This window comes from Vulpes lagopus, chromosome 3, assembly GCF_018345385.1.
Source record: "Vulpes lagopus strain Blue_001 chromosome 3, ASM1834538v1, whole genome shotgun sequence".
Lineage (NCBI taxonomy): Eukaryota > Metazoa > Chordata > Mammalia > Carnivora > Canidae > Vulpes > Vulpes lagopus.
Genome location: NC_054826.1, coordinates 14913887 through 14932866, shown reverse-complemented (window position 1 = coordinate 14932866; position 18980 = coordinate 14913887). Strand labels below are relative to the sequence as shown.

Sequence of the window (18980 nt, the reverse complement as noted above, 5' to 3'; positions counted from 1 at the left end):
CCAATGGTTTTGTCTTTTATCACTGGATATCCTCAACCGATACAATCACAGGTCACACTCATAGTGTGTATGATCTCTCTACTTTTTATGCAGGTGAATTCTGCTGAGATTCTACGGGAATAAAGGAAATAGAAATCAGATGACTTTATTGGTCATCTTTGAAGTATTGGTCATACTTTGCGGAGATATTATTGTGCCTAAATTAATATTTAAATGATTTTGTACAAAATGGTGTCCAGTCCAATTTTTCCACCACAGTCATGAATAGCTGATTATAATCTGTCCATATTGATAGATAGACCATTGCCAGTGTGCTTCCCTCCCATGGGAAATGATGATAACTGCAAGCTACCCCCTCCACCTACCCCTGTGCTGCGCCTCTCCAGACATGGCATGAGCCTTGGCTAGTAACGCGCTTGCCTCTGCAGTTTGGGGGCTGACTTCAGTGAACAAAGAAACACAGATAGAATAGGCCTGGAATAGAGAAAATCATGATCAAATAAGTACCCAAATGATAGTGTTTCACTGAGGATTTTCTAAGAGCTCTCATGAAATTGCTAGCTGAGAGCTGTATATATCTAATCATGGAGTTAAAAGAGAGATGAGTTTGAGTCCCATCTACTCCTAGCCATGAGTCTTGAGCAAGTAACTTCATCTTCACATGTAGAATATATATAGCTTCCATCAATCAGGGTTTGGAAAAGATTTAACGAGATGGTACATGCAAAGCACTGGGCATAGTACCATCACATGGTAAGTCCTCAATAAATATTAGCTATTATTATTTTTTCTTTGGTTTCATAGCAAAATTACAGTTACAACTTTAGCTCAGCCTCTCAAAGATCTGCCATCAAAGGAAGTCCAGGGGAGCTGAGCATGGATCATAAAGCCATATCACCTGGGTTCCTATCTAGCTCAGCCACTTATGACACAAGGCAATCACTAACTTCTTCAAATATAAAATGGAAATTTCAGAAATTATTGTTGCAAACAGTTACTGTAAAGATTAAATGAATTAACATATGTGTTTAGAATACCACCTGGAATGTCGTAAGCATGAGAGAAGTGGAGATTTTATTATTATTATCACTTGCACTAAAATGGAAGGAGAAAGAAGAGACAAAACATCTGGTCCACACCCACCAACAAGAAAAAAAACCACCCATGCTTCACAGTTCACAGGTCAAACATCATGAGGTATTTCAAGGAGCTCCGAAGATTATTAAGATAACACTATGGAGCTAAGACATAGTTCAGAGCTAAGACAGGCTCTGGGAGCTCAAATTTTCTAAGTTCAAACCTCTGCTCTCCTACGTGTTAGCTACACAACTTCAGCTGAATTAGCTTTTATGTTCTTTATACTTCAGTTTCCTCACTCTCAAATTAAATAAAATAATAATAATGCCTCCACGGCATAGGGTTATTTCATGGATTAAATGAACACATCCTCAAGCGCACATAGTAAAAACATTCCATAAATGTTAACTATTATTTCTGTTGTTGGGAAACAGTGATTATACATTGTTTTATCTATTCTGATCGGACCACTGCTTACAGAAAGTCTTGTACACAAAAACCAGACCCCTTTCTCTGTAAGCAGTGGACTCCCTGCTTACAGAGCAGCATTCCCTAACATTTCTCCATTGTATGAATACTAATAACTTTGGATTGTGAGATTACCTGCAATGCCTTTACTACAGTAGCAGACTATCTTCACATATACCATTGAATTGCATTGTGCATTTTCTATGATATAGAAAATCAGATATTTTGATCTACTTTTGGCTTTGGGAGATACCTGAAGCCACAAGCAAGGTTCTCATTCAAGGAGAGAAAAGGTGAATTTAACAAGCAGTTTCAAGGGAAATTTCAGGTATATGATAGGTAAAAATATCCTACACTGGTTTTCATTATAATAGACTCAACAGTCCTTCCAGTTTTGTTTTGTTTTCCCCTGGGCATTTGTCAAATTAGTTACCTCCAAGTGAAACACTCTCTTGTCAGTTTAAGTTTTGACTTGTTATTACGACCAGCTACACTAGCCTAGAGGACAAATGCCAGTGTTATACCAAAATGTCACCATTTTTTTCACTTAAGAAAGCCCTTTGTGTTTGCTAAAGACTTAAGTGTGGTTGTCCCTATGGTTTTTTTCCCCTGGAGTAGACTCACTTGGTGACCTCTTCCTAACACCCACAGAGATGAGGGAGGCCCAGAAGGGGGAATTTGGTTTCAGATCAGGTCAAAGAGCAGATACATATACCATGAGTCAGTGTTCTCTGCCCATGTTGTTTAAGGTTGAAGAAGGGCTTTTGTCTGGATCTGGCAGGAAATCCATCCCACCCCACCTCGTTCTTCTGAGAAGCTCAAACTGCCCTGGCCCTGGGAATAGGACCTGGGGCCAAACAAGGCCTCTAGGCTGGGGCTTCCTCCAACTCACCAACCTGCTCCAAATACTGGATGGCCTGATCATGGTTCCTCCTCAGCTGCTCGATCTGAGCGATCTCCTCATATAGACTAACCAGATCCAATGTCCTATCACCCTTAGCAGCAATAACATTGTCAATTGCCTTTTCAAAGTATGCCAGAGCGAGGTTCAATCTGTGGATGGCCAAGGAAGCTCTATAAGAACAGGGATAAAGATGCAGTCAGACCCCTTACTTGTGCAGACATAAAAGGAACTGATCCTAAGAACAAAACACTTTGGCCTTCATAGGCTCATCATGAGTGGCTAGCTAACAATCCATTCTTGGTATGAACAAGCTCCTATCAACCTGCATTTTACCTACCAGATTCCACTGACTACCATTCACTTATATTAATATTGCATGCTATAGTGCATTTTATAAAAAAAAGCAAAAGGAAAAAAATGGCTTCCAGCAATTCACAAGGTGGGATGATTTACCCATAAACAGAGACTTTCTAGAATCAAAATAAAATTTTATTACTTCTGGCTCCCTCTCTTTCAGACCAATGCAAATTTATTGCTTTGGGGATCCCTGGGTGGCGCAGCGGTTTGGTGCCTGCCTTTGGCCCAGGGCGCGATCCTGGAGACCCGGGATCGAATCCCACATCAGGCTCCCGGTGAATGGAGCCTGCTTCTCCCTCCGCCTGTGCCTCTGCCTCTCTCTCTCTCTCTCTGTGACTATCATAAATAAAAAAATAAAAATTAAAAAAAAAATGTATTGCTTTGTCTTGTTTGATTTAGTTTAATTTATTCTTCCTCAGTTAAAAATGAGAGAGGACAGAGAAAACAATGTAAATATCCCCTCCAAAAGGCAGTGATTAAATAAATTGTAACACATCATATAATATTTCAGACTTTAAAAATCATGCTTCCTTTTTAGGCTAAATAATACGGGGAAAAATTAAAAGTGTGCTAAGTTAAAAAAAAAAAGTGGTATGACTATACTTAAAATTGACCCTGACCTACCTTTCTTTTCTTTTTTCTATCTATCTTCTATCTATCTATCTATCTATCTATCTATCACTAATATCTAACTATAATGCCCATATAGCAGTTATGTTTGGGTGGTGAAATAAAACTTTTATTTTCTTCTTCATATCTGTATTTTCAAATCTTCCAAAACAAAATACAGTTTTTAAAAATGAGAATAAAATAACATTTCATTCAGTTTATCCTTCCAGGGACAGAAAGACACCTGGAGAACATGATAGTTAAAGCTGGTTTTCACAGATACTGGCTTTATAGTCAAAATCCAGTGGCTGGTATTTCCTTCCAAATAAAACAAGGCTAAGAATACTTAAATTGGTTGTTGTGAAGATTAGATTAAAATTTATACATGAAAACACTTAATATATGGTAGATACACAATCAATATTACTTCCCCTCACCCCTTGCTTCCATCTTTGTATTCCCAAATTGAAAAAAAAAAGTGTGTGTATAAAATCATTTTATATAAGGCATTCTGCAAATTATAATTTATTTTAAGCTGAAGTTAATTTATTTTAACCTTCCCTGAAGGTTAGGATTAATAATCAAAAGAGTACTGGCCTGTTATCTGATAATTCTTTACCAAAAAAATTTGATCATCAGACCATTATTTCCGTTGATCATAAGTTACAGAATGAAAATGCCTCTCATCATGGGGCACCTGGGTGGCTCAGTTGATTAAGTATCTGCTTTCAACTCAGGTCATGATCTCAAGGTCCTGGGATTGAGCCCCTCATCAAGCCCCGCATCGAGCTCTACATTCTGCCCTGCATCAGGCTCCCTGCTCAGTGGGGAGCCTGCTTCTCCCTCTCCTGCCCTCCTGCTTTGCACTCTCTCTGTCAAAGGAATAAAATCTTTAAAAAGAAAATACCTCTCATCAAGAGCTTGTCGGGAGATATTAGCCAAGTTGTCTGGCCTAAATAATCATACTTTATTGCTCCCACCTTTAAAACAAAAGAAGGGATTTGCGCTTACTAGATATTGTTCAATATAAAATATAACTTGATATGGTACAGAAGGTGAGCTATGGATTCAGATGACTCGTCTACAGTGCTAGCTCCTCTACTTATTAATTCTGTCACCTTGAGTTACTCTTCTGTGTCTTAATTTTCTTATCTGTGAAATGAAAATAAAAATATCTTCCTACCTCAGAGGCTTATAGTAGAGGATTGAGTTAAATAAGTTATGTAAAGCACTTAGACTAGTGTCTTGGATATAGCTATACTTAGTAAATGTTCTAACACTTAGAACAGTGCACATACAATATAGATACTAAGTAAATATTGCAGAACGAATGAATGAATGAATGAAATATGCACTAGAATTTATTCTGAAAAAGGAGGAAGGCTATCTTTCACATAAGGCACAAAAACCTTAGCCACTGACCCATGTGACAGCAGCAGACGTTCACTAGATTCTAATTTATGGCCCTCTAAACTTATATCCATAGTTTAATTTAGCTCTGGGCATTCCAACACCATCCCACCATTTCCCATTTGATTTCTAGACTCATGGTTAGAGCAGACATGACTCATGTACTTCACTTACCATTCAGTCACCATCCCTACCATGCCAAGTGCTTACAGTTTTGGAAACAGATTGCCTTCAAGGATGCAAAGATATTTTTAAAAATCTAGGTAATAGTAAACCTTTTATTTATTTTTTCTCCTAAAAATCTGATGGGCCCACTTTTGTATGTAACTATCATGATTCTCTTGGAGGATATCTAACTCAACTGTGAAACAGCTGAGTCTTGTTCTGGCTTGAACAAATCCCATGTACTTGGTTTCCATATGGAACAGAACTTTCCTTAAAAATGCCTGTGCTACACATAGCTTTAATGGGTCTCCAATAAACGGTCTTCATGAAGTGTTCTTTCCTCGTCTTTTAAGATATCCTACTTAATGACAAAAGTGGGTTGGCAATTCAGAAAAAGACATAATTTGAGATTAAGTCTGAGAGGTAGTCTAAGGGTGAGGAGTGCGTGAGTTCAGACCACGGATCCAACACTAAAAGCTTGTCACCACGGAAAGTTTGTTTAATCTCATTTTGTTTTCCCTGCCCTCTGTCTAATGAGATCATGACTGCACCGGCCACCTCAATGGTGGTTAAGGATTAAATGGGTACCACACACAAAGCTCAGACCATGAGGTGTGCATTTGGGAAACACAAGCCTCTTTTACTGTCATTTGAGGCTCTGGGTTTTTTTTGCCCTCAGTATTTTTCTTCCCTTATACGGAGAGCACACGGAACAATCAATTCCAGGCCTTACAAAAGCCTAACCTTCCCACAGCCCAGATCTTACCTGCCCAAAGCAATTGTCAGGTCTTTCTCTGAGACTTGTAATTTGCGAACACCTCCCTTATATAATTCTTTCAGCTCCTTCATGTTTCTCTCTGCCTTCTGCAGGTTAAAATAAGCCTCTCTGCCAGTGAAACAGTCAAGGACAAGTCCAGGCACACAAACTCCCCCATTGCCCAGGGACAGTATTTGATAAGCAAATAAAAGGGCCCTTTGGGAAAACAAAGCAGAATTTGAAAATAGGCACTTTACTACGTTATTTTCCATATGTGTATGTTGTCAAGAATTCTTTCGGAAACAAACAGAGCCCAGGGTTTCCCATGTCAATAGCCTGAATCCAGGGCTGGGGTGGGTGGTGAGATGTGGAGGTGTGAATAGAAACTGTACCCTAGGCTACATTTCCTGTGGAGGCGTCCACTGCATGACAACAGCCATGCAGTTTTCCCAAGTTGGTTCCTATGAATGGTAAAAGAGAGGAACTAAGTCTGCTGAAAGGGACTTTCTGGATCATTTAGAAAGTTCAAGCAAAGCAGGTTTTTGGCAAGAAGCAAACAGCAGGAAAGAAAATCCCCTTAAGTCCCAAACATCCTTCTATTTCCCACATTTTCAATAGTTCCTTCTAAGGGTGTGACAGTGGAAGGCCACAGATCAGTTTTTGCAAGCTGAGTATGAAGACCAAAAAAGTAGAGGGGGATATGTAAAGAGGAGAGACTGGGGGCACATGGTCTCAAAAATGACTCATGATTAATTTTTTTAATACGCAATGCTTTACAAATGTGCGTGTCATCCTTGTGCGGGGGCCGTGCTAATCTCTGTAGTGTTCCAACTGTAGTGTATGATCATTCATGAATGTGAAACGCCCTTAACAGTTTTCAAGCAGAGATGGTACCAAAAGGCTGTCAAAATAACAAGCTTCCTGCAGAGTAAGTTTCCTCCTGGTGAGAGAGAGAACGAAATCTTTTGTCTATTTTGCTTGGCCTCTAGCTTCATGGGTAGTATCCTCAATAGTATTTCAGAAAAACAAAAATGATTAAGAGTCCATTAAATCAGAGGTTTCTGGCTGCATATTACAATCACCTGGGGGACTTTAAAAAAATCTCAATAAACAGATGACCCTGCCCCCCCCCCCCCCCCCCCCCCCCCCCCGGACCTACTAAATCAAAATCTCTAGGGTGGGACCCAAATAGCAGTAATTCTTAAAAGATCCCCAGGAGATGATGCAGCCTCATTCAACAAACATTGCTTCAAATTCCCACCCATTCGTCCTCTTCTTAACATCACTCCCACTGCTGTCACCTAGGTCCTCACTGCTAACACGGATCTTCTTTGGTGATCGATGAAGGGCAGGACAGATGCTGAGGTTTTCAACTGGTTAAGAGATGTGTCACCAGTGAGATCCCTCTCGTGGCTCAGCTCAGATATCATATGAATAGACACAGGAAGAACATTCCTACCTTTCTAGATGGAGATGAGAGGCCTGTAGGGGGAAGCCTGGGCCAATCTCCCTGGCTCCTGAGTGAGACAACCCCTCTGGCACCTGTGGCCCCTGGCCCCAATCTTCAGACCCAGCTAGGAAAGGAAGGATATTGGTTCTGCAGGAGCCAGGCCACCCCCAGGGTGTAGTACAGCATGACCAGAGCTTCCAGGATTTCCTTTTTCTCCTTGTTTGAGGCTGTGCTTCCCTTCCAGGTCAGCAGCGTGTTCTTGGCGGACTCAGCATGTTTCTTGGCCTGAGCTGGAAGGCCTGGGGGAAATTTGAGGGTGGGTGGCAGGACGAAAAACATTAGAAAAAAGGCATGTTTCAGTCAAAGACATCTCTGGGAGGAAAGAGGTGGGTAGTGTGGTTGTCAAATGGTCTATAGTATTTGTTTCCCAAGCTGGCTGTACATCAGAATGATCTGGAATGCCTGTAGAGAATAGAGATGCCTGGGTCCCACCCCGGATCTACTGAGTTGGAATCTCTAGAGAAATGGAGTCCAAGAATCTACATTTTTAATTAATTCCACAAGCGCTTCTTATGCAGCCGTAACTGCATTAATCCGTGGGCCTCTGTTTGGAAATCACTGATAGAGACAGGAGGGGAAGCTGAGTATCCTGCTCCCAATTCTGGCACTAATGCCACGTGATCTTTTCAACCCACACAGCTTCTCCATCCTCCAAATGTAAAATGACAATAATCATAGAAGCTGCCCTTTTACCAAATACCTGGAGACTGTCCAAGAACAAACAAGGCTATGCCACAGAGTGCTATGCTTTGAGCTCTCTGGAAAAGCATTCTAAAAATACAAGGGCTTATGCATTCAATTACTTCCATCTGGGGATTTTTTTCAATCCAAGATGAGGCTAGTTAAATTAATTGGTCTCTCTCTCTCTCTCTCTCTCACACACACACACATACACACAAAATCTGATTCCTAAGTACCATGAGGCCCCTTCACTAAAATGACAAAGGGAATGCCAAACAAACTCCAGCCAGACAGAACTCATGTTTCCCCTTGTTTTCTAACGAAAGTCTGGAGTTGCTGGGTACCCACTTGAACTGCTATCTGTCCAGTTAATTAACAGAGGTAGACTTGGCAACATTCAATTTCTAGAGCTCATTCTTCATCTTTCAACCTAGTTCATGTCTAGTGATACCTGATGGACAAGAGAAGCCCCAGAGAAAACAGAAAGGTCGTCAGAGAGCTCGTTACCCTAGGAGTCCTCCACTCTCCTAAAGACAGTCATGGCTGGTGTTCTGGTCAGCTCTCCCCTCTGCAGGTGGGTAAACATATTTACCCCTCAGGTAGGCCAGCTGTGCCCCTAATTCTCACGTCACACCTCCAGTCCTCAGTCTGTTCCACCTTTGGTCCTTGGAGCCTGGTTTCACAGTACAGGTATAGTCAATGACCATAAAGATGACTTGAAGACTTGAGGACTGCAGCCCTCATACATTCCAGATGTGCAGGACCTCCTTAACAAGCTGCCACAAGGGCAGGGAGCGGGGAGCAGGGAGAGAGGAGAACAGAGCTTCTCTGGGAGAGGCCTACAAGTGACCTAGGAGCCAGGAATTCTTTGTCGAACACTCAGAGATGCCTGTCCTACAGGTCTCAACTCAAGAGAAAAATAGGAGTCTGTGGCAAAAGAGGGATGTGTCTCAAGTTAGCAGGTAACAGAGCCCTCAGACTGCACTGTGCATCATAAACAACCTATTAAAATGCAGATTCCTGGGCCCTGCTCCCAGGAGTTGTGGTTCACAGGTTCTGAGGTGAGAACAGAGGATTCACATCCATAACCACCATCCTAGGTGATGACTTGATGCAGGCTGAGGACCACACTTGGTGAAGCATTTAGCAAAATCTTTATACAAGTGATAGGACTCATTTTTGAAGAGTAGGTAGTTTGGTAGAGAAGAATGAGGAAGGGTTTCCACTTGGGGTAAACAACCTGAGGCCATAAAGACAAAATAAGCAATAAACATGTGTGTGCGTGTATATGCATGTGAATGTGTGTGTGCACACACTGGTGGTGGGATGCGGTGGCAGTATATAGGAGTGTCGAGGCAGTAAGGAGGCCAGCCCAACTGCAGGGGAGGTTTAAATGTAGACACATAAGGTGCGAATTGGATAAGTAAAATGAAGTCTTGGGGGGGCACGTGGGTGGCTCAGTGGGTTAACCGTCTGCCTTCAGCTCAGGTCGTGATCTCGGGATCCTGGGATGGAGCCCCATGTGAGGCTCCTTGCTCAGCAGAGTCTGCTTCTCCGTCTGCCCCTCCCCCCCAGTGCTCGCTCTCTCTATGAATAAAATATTTTAAAACATGAAATAAAATAAATGGAGTCTTGGATGTGAAGGTGAGGAGGGAGGATTTGATCTGTTAGGTACTGGGGAGTCTTTATAGGTTTTGAGGAAGGGAATAGAAACAGAAAAGTCTGCCAAGGACACTAGACCAAGAAAATAAAACAAGAACTGAGAAAGTCTTTTTATCAAATAGGCTGTTTCCTACAACCAGGTGGGCCCTTGGGGGTGTGTCAATAAGTGTGGGATCTCAATCTAGATGCTTCCTTTGGTCTGTTGGAAGAAGAGTGAAACTGGCTGAGCCACCTAAAACCAACCCAGAATCAGCTCAACGCTGCTTCTGGGCTCCTGAATGGAGGACAGACGAGAAAGTTGTTCTGAGACTTTGCCTGTCTGCCCTGCCACTCATCCCCCAAATGCCCAGTGCTGATTGTGAAACCCCCAGAGGAATATTCTTCCTCTAAGCTCAACAGATAATTAATTATGGTTTTTCATCTCCACTTTATCATGCCCTGCATTGCGGTCCTTCTGGTGAAAAAGCTGAGCTGGTGACCATTGGGCCTGAGCAAACGGAACTAGGATCTCAACTGAAAATGGTTCGTTAAACTTTAAAATTAGCCCTAAAGGAAAAAAGTCATTTCCTTATGGTTCCCAGAATCCACTCTGGTCTCCAAAGTGGAGTGCATATAGCCCTACAGTATGCAAGATGCCATAATGGCATAGGGCAAAAAAAAGACAATTGCGCTATTTTTAAAATTTTTGTTTCTATTCATATGTTAATACCATTATACATAATTTATAATAAATACACATATATGGAGTTTGCTCACATTTTTTGAAGTGATAAGGGTGCTAATTCTCAAGTGTTTAGAGATCACTGCTCTAGATAATGTTTTCCAACCTTTCCAAGTATGAGTTCTTTTTTTTGTTTTTAAGATTTTATTTATTTATTCGTGAAAGACAGAGAGAGGGGTAGTGACATAGACAGAGGGAGAAGCAGGCTCCTCACAGGGAGCCCTCCCAGGACCTCGGAATCATACCCTGAACCGAAGGCAGATATTCAACAGCTGAGCCACCCAGGCGTTGCCGGGAGAGCTCTTTTTATGTTTTAAAAAACCCTTCACTTTGTGATATTTTTATGGCATTTCTTTACAAAAATTCATGATGTCAGAAAGTACGATTATGAATCAGGATCAGTAATCATTTGAAATAGGTGTGCATTTTGTGAATCTCAAGCACACTCTTTCATGTCAAAATAATACCTCGGATGTGTACAGATAGGAGTCTCAAGTCAACTCCTCCTAGAGGCAGCTCACAGACCCGTGATCTGGTTCCCTAACTCCAAGTCCCACTTCCCCAGTTCCAGTGGCCATTCTGAGAAACCCAGTCATTTTCCTTTACTTGCTCTTCTCCCAAGCCACAGACACCATGCTTCCCCTTGCATCGACAGGGCAGCAATCATAGACGTAAAAATCAGGCCCTCTCCTGGAGCCTGAGATTGAGAAATTACAGGGAGCTACTGATGAGCTGGAATATGGGCCCTGGCATTGTCCACCAAACATATCAAATCATTTTGCTTTTGTCAGGGATGTGATTCCACCACTGACATCTGTTACTCTGACTCAGGCCAGAGAGGATCAGCTCAGAGACAACCGGGCTCTGGAGTTGCTGCTGTCACCTTGATCATTAACTATACTTAAGTTCCTGTGGACAGTAATTAAGAGCAGGGCCTGGAGCCAGGCTTCCCAGACACCAATCTTGCCTCGGCCACTCCCTACCATCCCTGTGGCCTTGAACAAGTTACTTCCTCTATCTGTGCCACCGTTTACTCACCTGTAAAATGGTAATGAAAATACGTTCCACCCTGTAGGAATCTGTTGTAAGGATTAAGTTAGTTAATTCATGAAAAAGAGCACCTGGCACACAGGGTAGATGCGAGTTTGAATAAATGTTAGCCATCATCATTATCACTACTGCTCCTACTACCACCAGAGTCTGTTCTCTTAAGCAGTTTATTATATTTGCCCTTTCTTTGGACATTTGTCATAGAGCTGCTTACAAAAACCTCTGTAAAAGGCTGCGTTCTCAAATGCAACCTCATTGCAGGCAGGCATTAGGTTTCCTGCAGGTCAGATCACCTGGTTTTTCTCTTCTGTTATCCCTGTACCAGTTTTTTTTTTCTTCTTTTAACCAACTAGACAGAGAAGGTAGGGTTCATGACTTATGCTTCTTTTTTCTGTATTTTGCAACACTTAGAGATGAGGATACATAGAAAGTTCCCAGTAATAACAGGCTGATTAATTTATGCTTCACTGGGATGCCTGGGTGGCTCAGCGGTTGAGCATCTGCCTTCGGCTCAGGGTGTGATCCCAGGGTCCCAGGGCGGAGTCCCACATTGGGATCCTTGCATGGAGCCCGCTTCTCCCTCTGCCTATGTCTCTGCCTCTTTCTGTGTCTCTTGGGAATAAATAAAATCCTTTAAAAATTTACTGTTTCATTAACAGCAAGCAAAATATCAGGAAGCTGCTTGTCCATGTCACTACATTCTCCTTCTTGAACTCTGGGACACCAGTTCACTGCTAGGTGACAAAGCACCCTGTAGTTCTGGGCCTGCCCTTGCTCAGCTGTGGAATCGCTGGGTTCGTTGGGCCCACCACCAGGTCCGCTGGCTCTAGTCCCATTTGCAGTCCCTTCCTCTAGTTTTGTCAAACCAGCAGCCCTTTCACCTGCTTTGCAAAGGCTTCCTGTTCTCTCCTGTTATTGACTCCCGAACCCCATTCCATCAATTGCTCTATTTCTTAAAACCTCCAAACGTTCTAAGGGGCTCCTTCCTCACTGCCAAAACCGTCTTCTTCTCTTCTAAAATCATCCTCACAGGACTTTTCTGCCTTCTCTAGCTACCCTGCTTTCCCTCATTCCTTTCAATATGTAGTAGGTACCACATGGTAGTCTGGCCTGCGGGCGCCTTCCCCTCCTTCGTGCCTGGGATCTGGCTTCTGCTCAAACCACTCTGCAGAAACCCTTCTCCCAAAGACCTCCTCCTAAATAAATCCAGTCACGGTTTCTCAGTCAGACGCTCTTAGCTGCTTGGCTTCTCCTCTTGGCCCCTACGACACTGCACCAACTCAGTTCTCCTTTATAAACCTTCTCTCCTTGCTTCTTTGCTTACTCTTTCCAAAGACGCTTTGTTTCCTTCTCCAAGGGTCTTTCAGTTTCTTCCTTTTCTTCTTTCTTTCTGCCTTAGAAGTTTTAACAATCCCTAGCACTTCCTTCCACCTTGGCCTCCATGCTTATAATTTTCCATTCCCCTCTCGAGTTCTCTTAAATTTTCCTCCAAGCTTACAATTCTCCACCTGCCCTCCCAAGTTCTAGTCCTAAATTTCCCGCACCAAGTCAAAATGTGCTAGTGGATTTCTCTACTGCAATTCAAAATCACCGGGACCTGGATCTGCCATTCCTCTCCCCTTTCCTGACTGATGTCTTTCTGTAAGTGGAGTCTGCAGGGGCCTGACCTTCATGATCGTTAGACCTCATTTCTCCTCAATCCCAAATTAGACATCAGGTCCTGCCAATTCTTCCTTCACAGTATTTCTTTCTTTTTCTAAAGGTTATTGGTGAATAGGTAATATAGTTCCATGGTTCGAAAGTTAAAATTAGGGGCACCTGGGTGGCTCAGTGGTTGAGCATCTGCCTTTGGCTCAGGGTGTGATCCCAGGGTTCGGAGATCGAGTCCTACATCAGGCTCCACAGGGGTAGCCTGTTTCTCCCTCTGCCTGTGTCTCTGCCTCTCTGTGTCTTTCATGAATAAATAAATAAAATCGTTTAAAAAAAAAAGTTTAAATTATATGACAGTTGAGTGGTCTCACTCCCACTCTTGTCCTCTTTAAATGCAAGCCCCCACTAGGTAACCTATTTCTGCCTCTGTCTTGTGTATCCTTCAGTGTTTCTTTATGTAAATAGAAGCACAGATTCTCTCTCCCCTCATTTTGTTCTCACACAAAATGAGGCATCTTAAACACCATACTGTATTGTACATTCTCTTTTGGGTGAAGATGCATCCAGGAGCTTTTTCCCTGGTAGTAGAAGGCGCTTCCTCATGCCCTTTTAAAAGCTGCATATAATCTGCTGTGGGTATGCATCCTCTGAGGGCCTGATGGGGACACTGGGTGTAAATAATCCTGCAAAGAATGATCTTATCCATGTTATCTTATAAATGTGTACTTTAGAAAAAATCCCAGAAAGGTAAAAGATGAATGTATCTGTCCTTCAGAGACTCCTAAATCCTTACCTTCTCACTCATTCCACTTGTCACCAGCACAGTGTTACATCTAGATTACTGGATAGCTTCCCTTCCGGTTATCATTGCTAGCTTAGCCTTTCCAAAAGCACACTTTGATGTATTCATCTACCTGCTGGAAAATCTCCATTCTCCTCACCTACCACATAAATCACAAACTCCTTAGCCTGTATATAAAACACACCATGGCTTGCCAACGTACCCTCCTTTCCGGATTCATCCTAAAAGTCCTGCCCATGTCTAGACAGCCTGCCCCCTGCTTTCCAGAGACATGTTATGATCTTATTCCTTCCAGGTCTTGTTCTTCACCAGAAACGCCCGCCCCTTCTGTCTACCCAAACCCTGCTCATTCTTTAAGGGCCTTCTCGAATGGCATACCCCCCTGAGTCTATTACTCACCATCTCAGCCAGAAATGATTCCACCCAACTTCCCCTGAAGCCCTGTATTTTTTTTAAGCCCTGTATTTAAATCAATTACATGGCATTCACCTTAGGGTGCCTTCTGTCACAACTACATCTGCATGCAGCTCACCTTTCACACGAGGTTGTGACTTCTTTGAAGGCAAAGACGCTGCCTCCTGGACCTTGTATTTCCCAAAGTTCTCTTTATGGTATTTCAAATATATAAGTCCTGCAGTAAATACTCACTGGAAGACTGTTTATTGAGAGAAATCAGCCTTTTGGCTTGACCTCCACCCCCTGGTGCTGGAAAAGGCTCACAGGGAAATGAGGCAAGGAGGTTTGATGGCTATAAAACACACACACATGCAGCGAGGCATGAACACGCACAGATGCATACATTCCGCCTACACAGAAGGCTGGCTCATGAATTCTGCCCATTTTGAAGCAATTGAGGATTAATAACATCAGAACTAAGTGGAGCTTGGCAAGCACTTCATCCCTCTTGATGGTCTGTGATTTTTCAAAGCTTTGGTTGTTTTATTCCATGGACCACAGACTTTAAAAGAAGTTACAGTGAAGGGACTGGGCAAGTCCTATAACTGAAATAAGAGGTTATTCTCAAGAAAAGGTCATCAGCATAGTCTATTCTGGAAAAACTCTAGGTTAGGTTTCAGAAAGTCTGGTTTCCAGACTGGACACTGTTCTATTGTGTAGCACCTTACCCAATCAGAATGTTGTTTTTCCCATCTAGAAAAAACAAACACATCTTCCTATAAAAGGAAAACTTGTTTTCCCCTCCACCATGCCACCCCAAATGTGGTTCTCCATTCACATGACAGGAAGAACTGAGAATCAGAGAAAAAAGGATGGTATTCTCACCATCTTCTGTGTTATGAACTGTTCACCTATCTTGACTCAACTTGGAATCTAATTGGAAAAGTAAAACCCAGAGTCCATGTGTGACTGTTCAGGGAACAAGCTGATTTCAGAAGATGAGGACCAACTTCTTCCCACAGACCCACCTGATAATCTCTCCCAACACCAGGAGGCAGCCTCGGACCCGGCCCAGGTTCAGGCAGATGTCCCCCTAAATACTGGTGGTGCCCTCCGCTCCAGTTCAAGCTGCCATCACTGCAAGGCTCAAGTTCAGCAAAAATCTCGTAGATAGCCTCGCTGAATGTGGGTGTACTAATCACAGGCCCTTGCCAAACCCAGGGCCTGTGATTAGCCAACTGCCATATCCATGGGTCTTTTTGGCCTTCACATCCTCCTACCTCTGTGGGTCCTGAAACTGCTGGAATCACACTGCACTTCTTTCTGAAACCCTTTCTCTCCCCTTGGCTTCCCTGACCTGGCCCCTCCTGATCCTTCTACTTCCTTTGCTGGCTCTGCTTCCACAGCCTTCCTGATGCTCTCCTCCCATTTTCTCTCCTCTGCCCTCTTTCCCTCTCTTTATGCTTTTTCTGATTAAGCTCATCCACTCTTAGGGCCTTATCCTGCCCCTGTGTGTTAATCCCAACCAAACTGACATCCTTCCCGAGCGCTGGCTCTACTCTTCAGTTGTCTACTCAACATTTCACCATGACGTTCCATGGCTACCTGACACTGGGGACGATCCAGCCTGTCTGAAACCAAACTCAGGAGCTTCTCCTCCCTTCCCCCATCAGCCGGGTCTTCCTCTTTAGCTCCCTATTTCAGCGACCCTGAAAACCAGGTCATGCACTATTCAACTCAGCTCTTCCCTCAGCTCCCCATCTCATATGTAAGTAACTGCCCACTAAATGTCACCACTTCTGCATGTTGTTTCTTCTACATTCCAACTGCCATGGCCACTACCTACAGCGACTCTTGTCTGGGCTGCATTATGGCCTAACTGCTCTGCACCCTACTTTTTCTATTGGTCCAACTTACCCCCCAGAGCCTTTCATTTCACAACATAAACTTGATTATGTCACCACCTCACTCAAAATCTTTTAATAAATCCCTAAATTCCCTGATACCTGGGCCCAAATTAACCTTCCAGTCCCATTACCAGGCAAGACCTGTCTGTCCCCAGGTGTCTTCTGTTCTACCCTAACCTCTTGGGTCCAGAGAAACCACAGTGTTCTGTGTAAGGAGTTTCAAAGAGAATAAAACCCCCTCTCACCTCCCACTCCTCAGATCAACACATATGGAGGGCCAACTCAGTTCTCTACTGCTCCCCTTGAAATCTACATGGTAAACCTGTTCTCCTTCGAAGACAAGACAAATGTCACCTTCTCTCTGCAGCCTTCCCCAACCAGTGGCAGAACCCCTGATCTGCCTCATTTGTGTCCCCAGAGCTGTGTTCCTGTCTCACGAGGGCAGGGACCAGCAGTATGCATTCATATGTCGCTAGGGCCTAGCACACTGCCACCAGACTTCTCACAGGAGCTCTCAAGCCTTAAAATGGCACAAAGCTAAATTTGATTCTTATTGTGAGGGCAGCAAGTTTAGGAGGAGATGAGCCTGAATGAAAGAGAGAAATTGCAAATGAAGAATCATGTGGGTCCACCAGAAGATTTCCTTTTGCTGAAGGCTTTCCTGATGTCCCTTAAATCTCACAGACAAGTGGTTGCTTGTTCTGCCAGAAGTGAGGACCCCCTCCTCTCCTTAGCCCTCGCAGCCTTCTCTCAGAACACAACAGATGTGTTCTTAAGGCCGGCAAGAGCCTCACTGTGACCTCACTGTGGCCTCACTGTGACCCACTGCTTATCCCCGAAGTCAACCACTCACAGGCTTGCCACATCCACAGCCAAATGGATCTGAAGTTTCATTGAAAACATGAGCTCAAAAAAAAATAAAAAAAATAAAAATAAAAAAAAAGAAAACATGAGCTCAAGGGGGCCCAAAAAGCCCTACGAAGGAACACGTGTTCTGAGCTTAACAGAATTAATTATGGAGGCTAATAATAAATTGAATTCTATTTTAACCTTTTCAAAAGCTCTGATTTCTGATAGCTAGGCTCCTTATGGTCCAGGTATTTTGGTTCCCTTCCCCTGTAGCCCTCAAACTAACTTCTCAAGCCCTTAAACCATTTACTTGTTACCTAAGCGAGTCCCCACCTGAAGACTCAGGTCCACAGGGAACTTGGCTCAGTTCTACAAAGCGATAACATCTGCTGATCCAGACTGTATACCGGAGACTGTATTAGGTTCTAGGAAGACCTAGTCTCTGCTCTCAGGGAGCTTCTGTTTCAGAGACAGAGGTATTTGAACAAAGCACATGTGAGTTTGTACAGAGACCCCTGGTAGAAGTGCAGGCAGTCGGTGCAGGACACGGCTGGTGGGCTGACCATGTCCTTGGTTCCAGGGACATGTGTCTCAATCAGTCTGAACAAATATTTACTGAGCCTCTACTCATGGATCTTACATTTTGAGTTTCTTACTTTTTTTCTTTTTTTTCTTACATTTGAGATTTTTTTTTTTTCTGATTTTATTTCAGAGAGAGAGAGAGAGAGCAGGATCGGGGTTGGGGCAGGGATGGAGGGGCAGAAGGGGAAGCAGACTCCCCACTAAGTAGGGAGCCCGATGCGAGACTCGACCCCAGGACCCTGGGATCAGACCTGAGCCAAAGGCAGACACTTCACCAGTGAGCCACTGAAGTGCCCCAGGATTTCAGTTTTAGCAAATGCAGCTCTATCTTGTTCTTCTGTACAGAGTACCTTCCAGAAGCAGCGTTTCTCTAGAATGAGGGCTCTGTCGTTTCCTCAGCTAGACCTTCTAGGAACTTGAATTCCGCCCACAGAATTCAGGTCCTATTACTGGGACACTCACCCTGATGCTGAATGTACATCCCTGCCTGTCCTTTCCCTGTGGACCTGTAGCTGGAACTTGTGATATTGTCCTTTGCCCACTGTGCCTTAGTGCCCTCATCTGTAAACTATGGATAACAATAGTATCTCTCTCCAGGGGATATTATGGGGACTAAATGAGACAAGCTTAGCACATGCTAAGTACTCAATGAATCAACTATCATCATTATCTTGATTTCTAAGATGCCTGCCACACTGCCTGTCTCATCCATGGAGTTTCCCACCTCTTGGTGAGGTGGGTGAGGTGTGAGTTGGGGGCAGGAAGGGCCCGCCCTCAGGCATCCCCACCCCCACCACTGCCATGCTTGTGGGTTGGCTTAGATTGGCTCGCATGGGCTGGCCCACCCAGACCCAGTCGGGGACCAGGTACCTCTCAGTGTCAGGTAGCCATAGGCTAGGCTGGCCAAAGCCTGTGCACACTTCCAGTGTTCTTCCCCAAAAATAATCCGAGAAAGCATGACACAGCGAATCAGCTCCTTATTTGCTTGGGTATTCTGCAGAGAGCAAAGAAGCATTACACTTTTTAGAAAGGAGGAAAGCTCCATCCAGCCCATACTCTTCTCACGGGAATGTAGGACTGAATTCTCCCGCCGTCTTTTTCTCTTTTCTTCCCTTCTCTTCCCATCCCACTACCAACCCAGTAAGATCTGTTGGCTGTCCCTTCTTCGTAAGTCCTTGAACTACGCTCTTCTCACTTCTGCCCTGAGTACCTGGTTCAAACCACCCTCATCTTTCACCTGGCTGACCACGACAGCCACTCCTAACTGCTTCCACTCTTGCCTCCCTTCCCCCAGTCTACTCTCAACATCATAACCAGAGTGACTTCTTTTAACCTTGTATCATGAAAAACTTTAGCAATATACAAAAATAGCACTGAGAAGGGCTCACTTCATTTCATGAGGTATCTGCTCATGGTCAATCTT

At 43.6% G+C, this 18980-nt stretch overlaps 1 protein-coding gene and 1 non-coding gene across 2 annotated transcripts in view; both read right to left on the bottom strand.

Annotated features, from left to right (window-relative positions):
* TTC23L (tetratricopeptide repeat domain 23 like) overlaps window positions 1-18980 on the bottom strand; it is a 55697-nt gene that overhangs the window by 27923 nt on the left and 8794 nt on the right. Inside the window, exons 4-8 of the mRNA XM_041746866.1 lie at window positions 18428-18551; window positions 7340-7496; window positions 5757-5882; window positions 2442-2619; window positions 366-474 (exon numbers count right to left, since the gene is read on the bottom strand). Coding sequence (XP_041602800.1) covers window positions 366-474; window positions 2442-2619; window positions 5757-5882; window positions 7340-7496; window positions 18428-18551 — 694 coding nt within the window. The remainder of the gene's footprint in view (window positions 1-365; window positions 475-2441; window positions 2620-5756; window positions 5883-7339; window positions 7497-18427; window positions 18552-18980) is intronic.
* On the bottom strand, window positions 6505-6609 carry LOC121488515. The gene has a single exon (XR_005987133.1). It is a non-coding gene; the product is annotated as a U6 spliceosomal RNA (small nuclear RNA).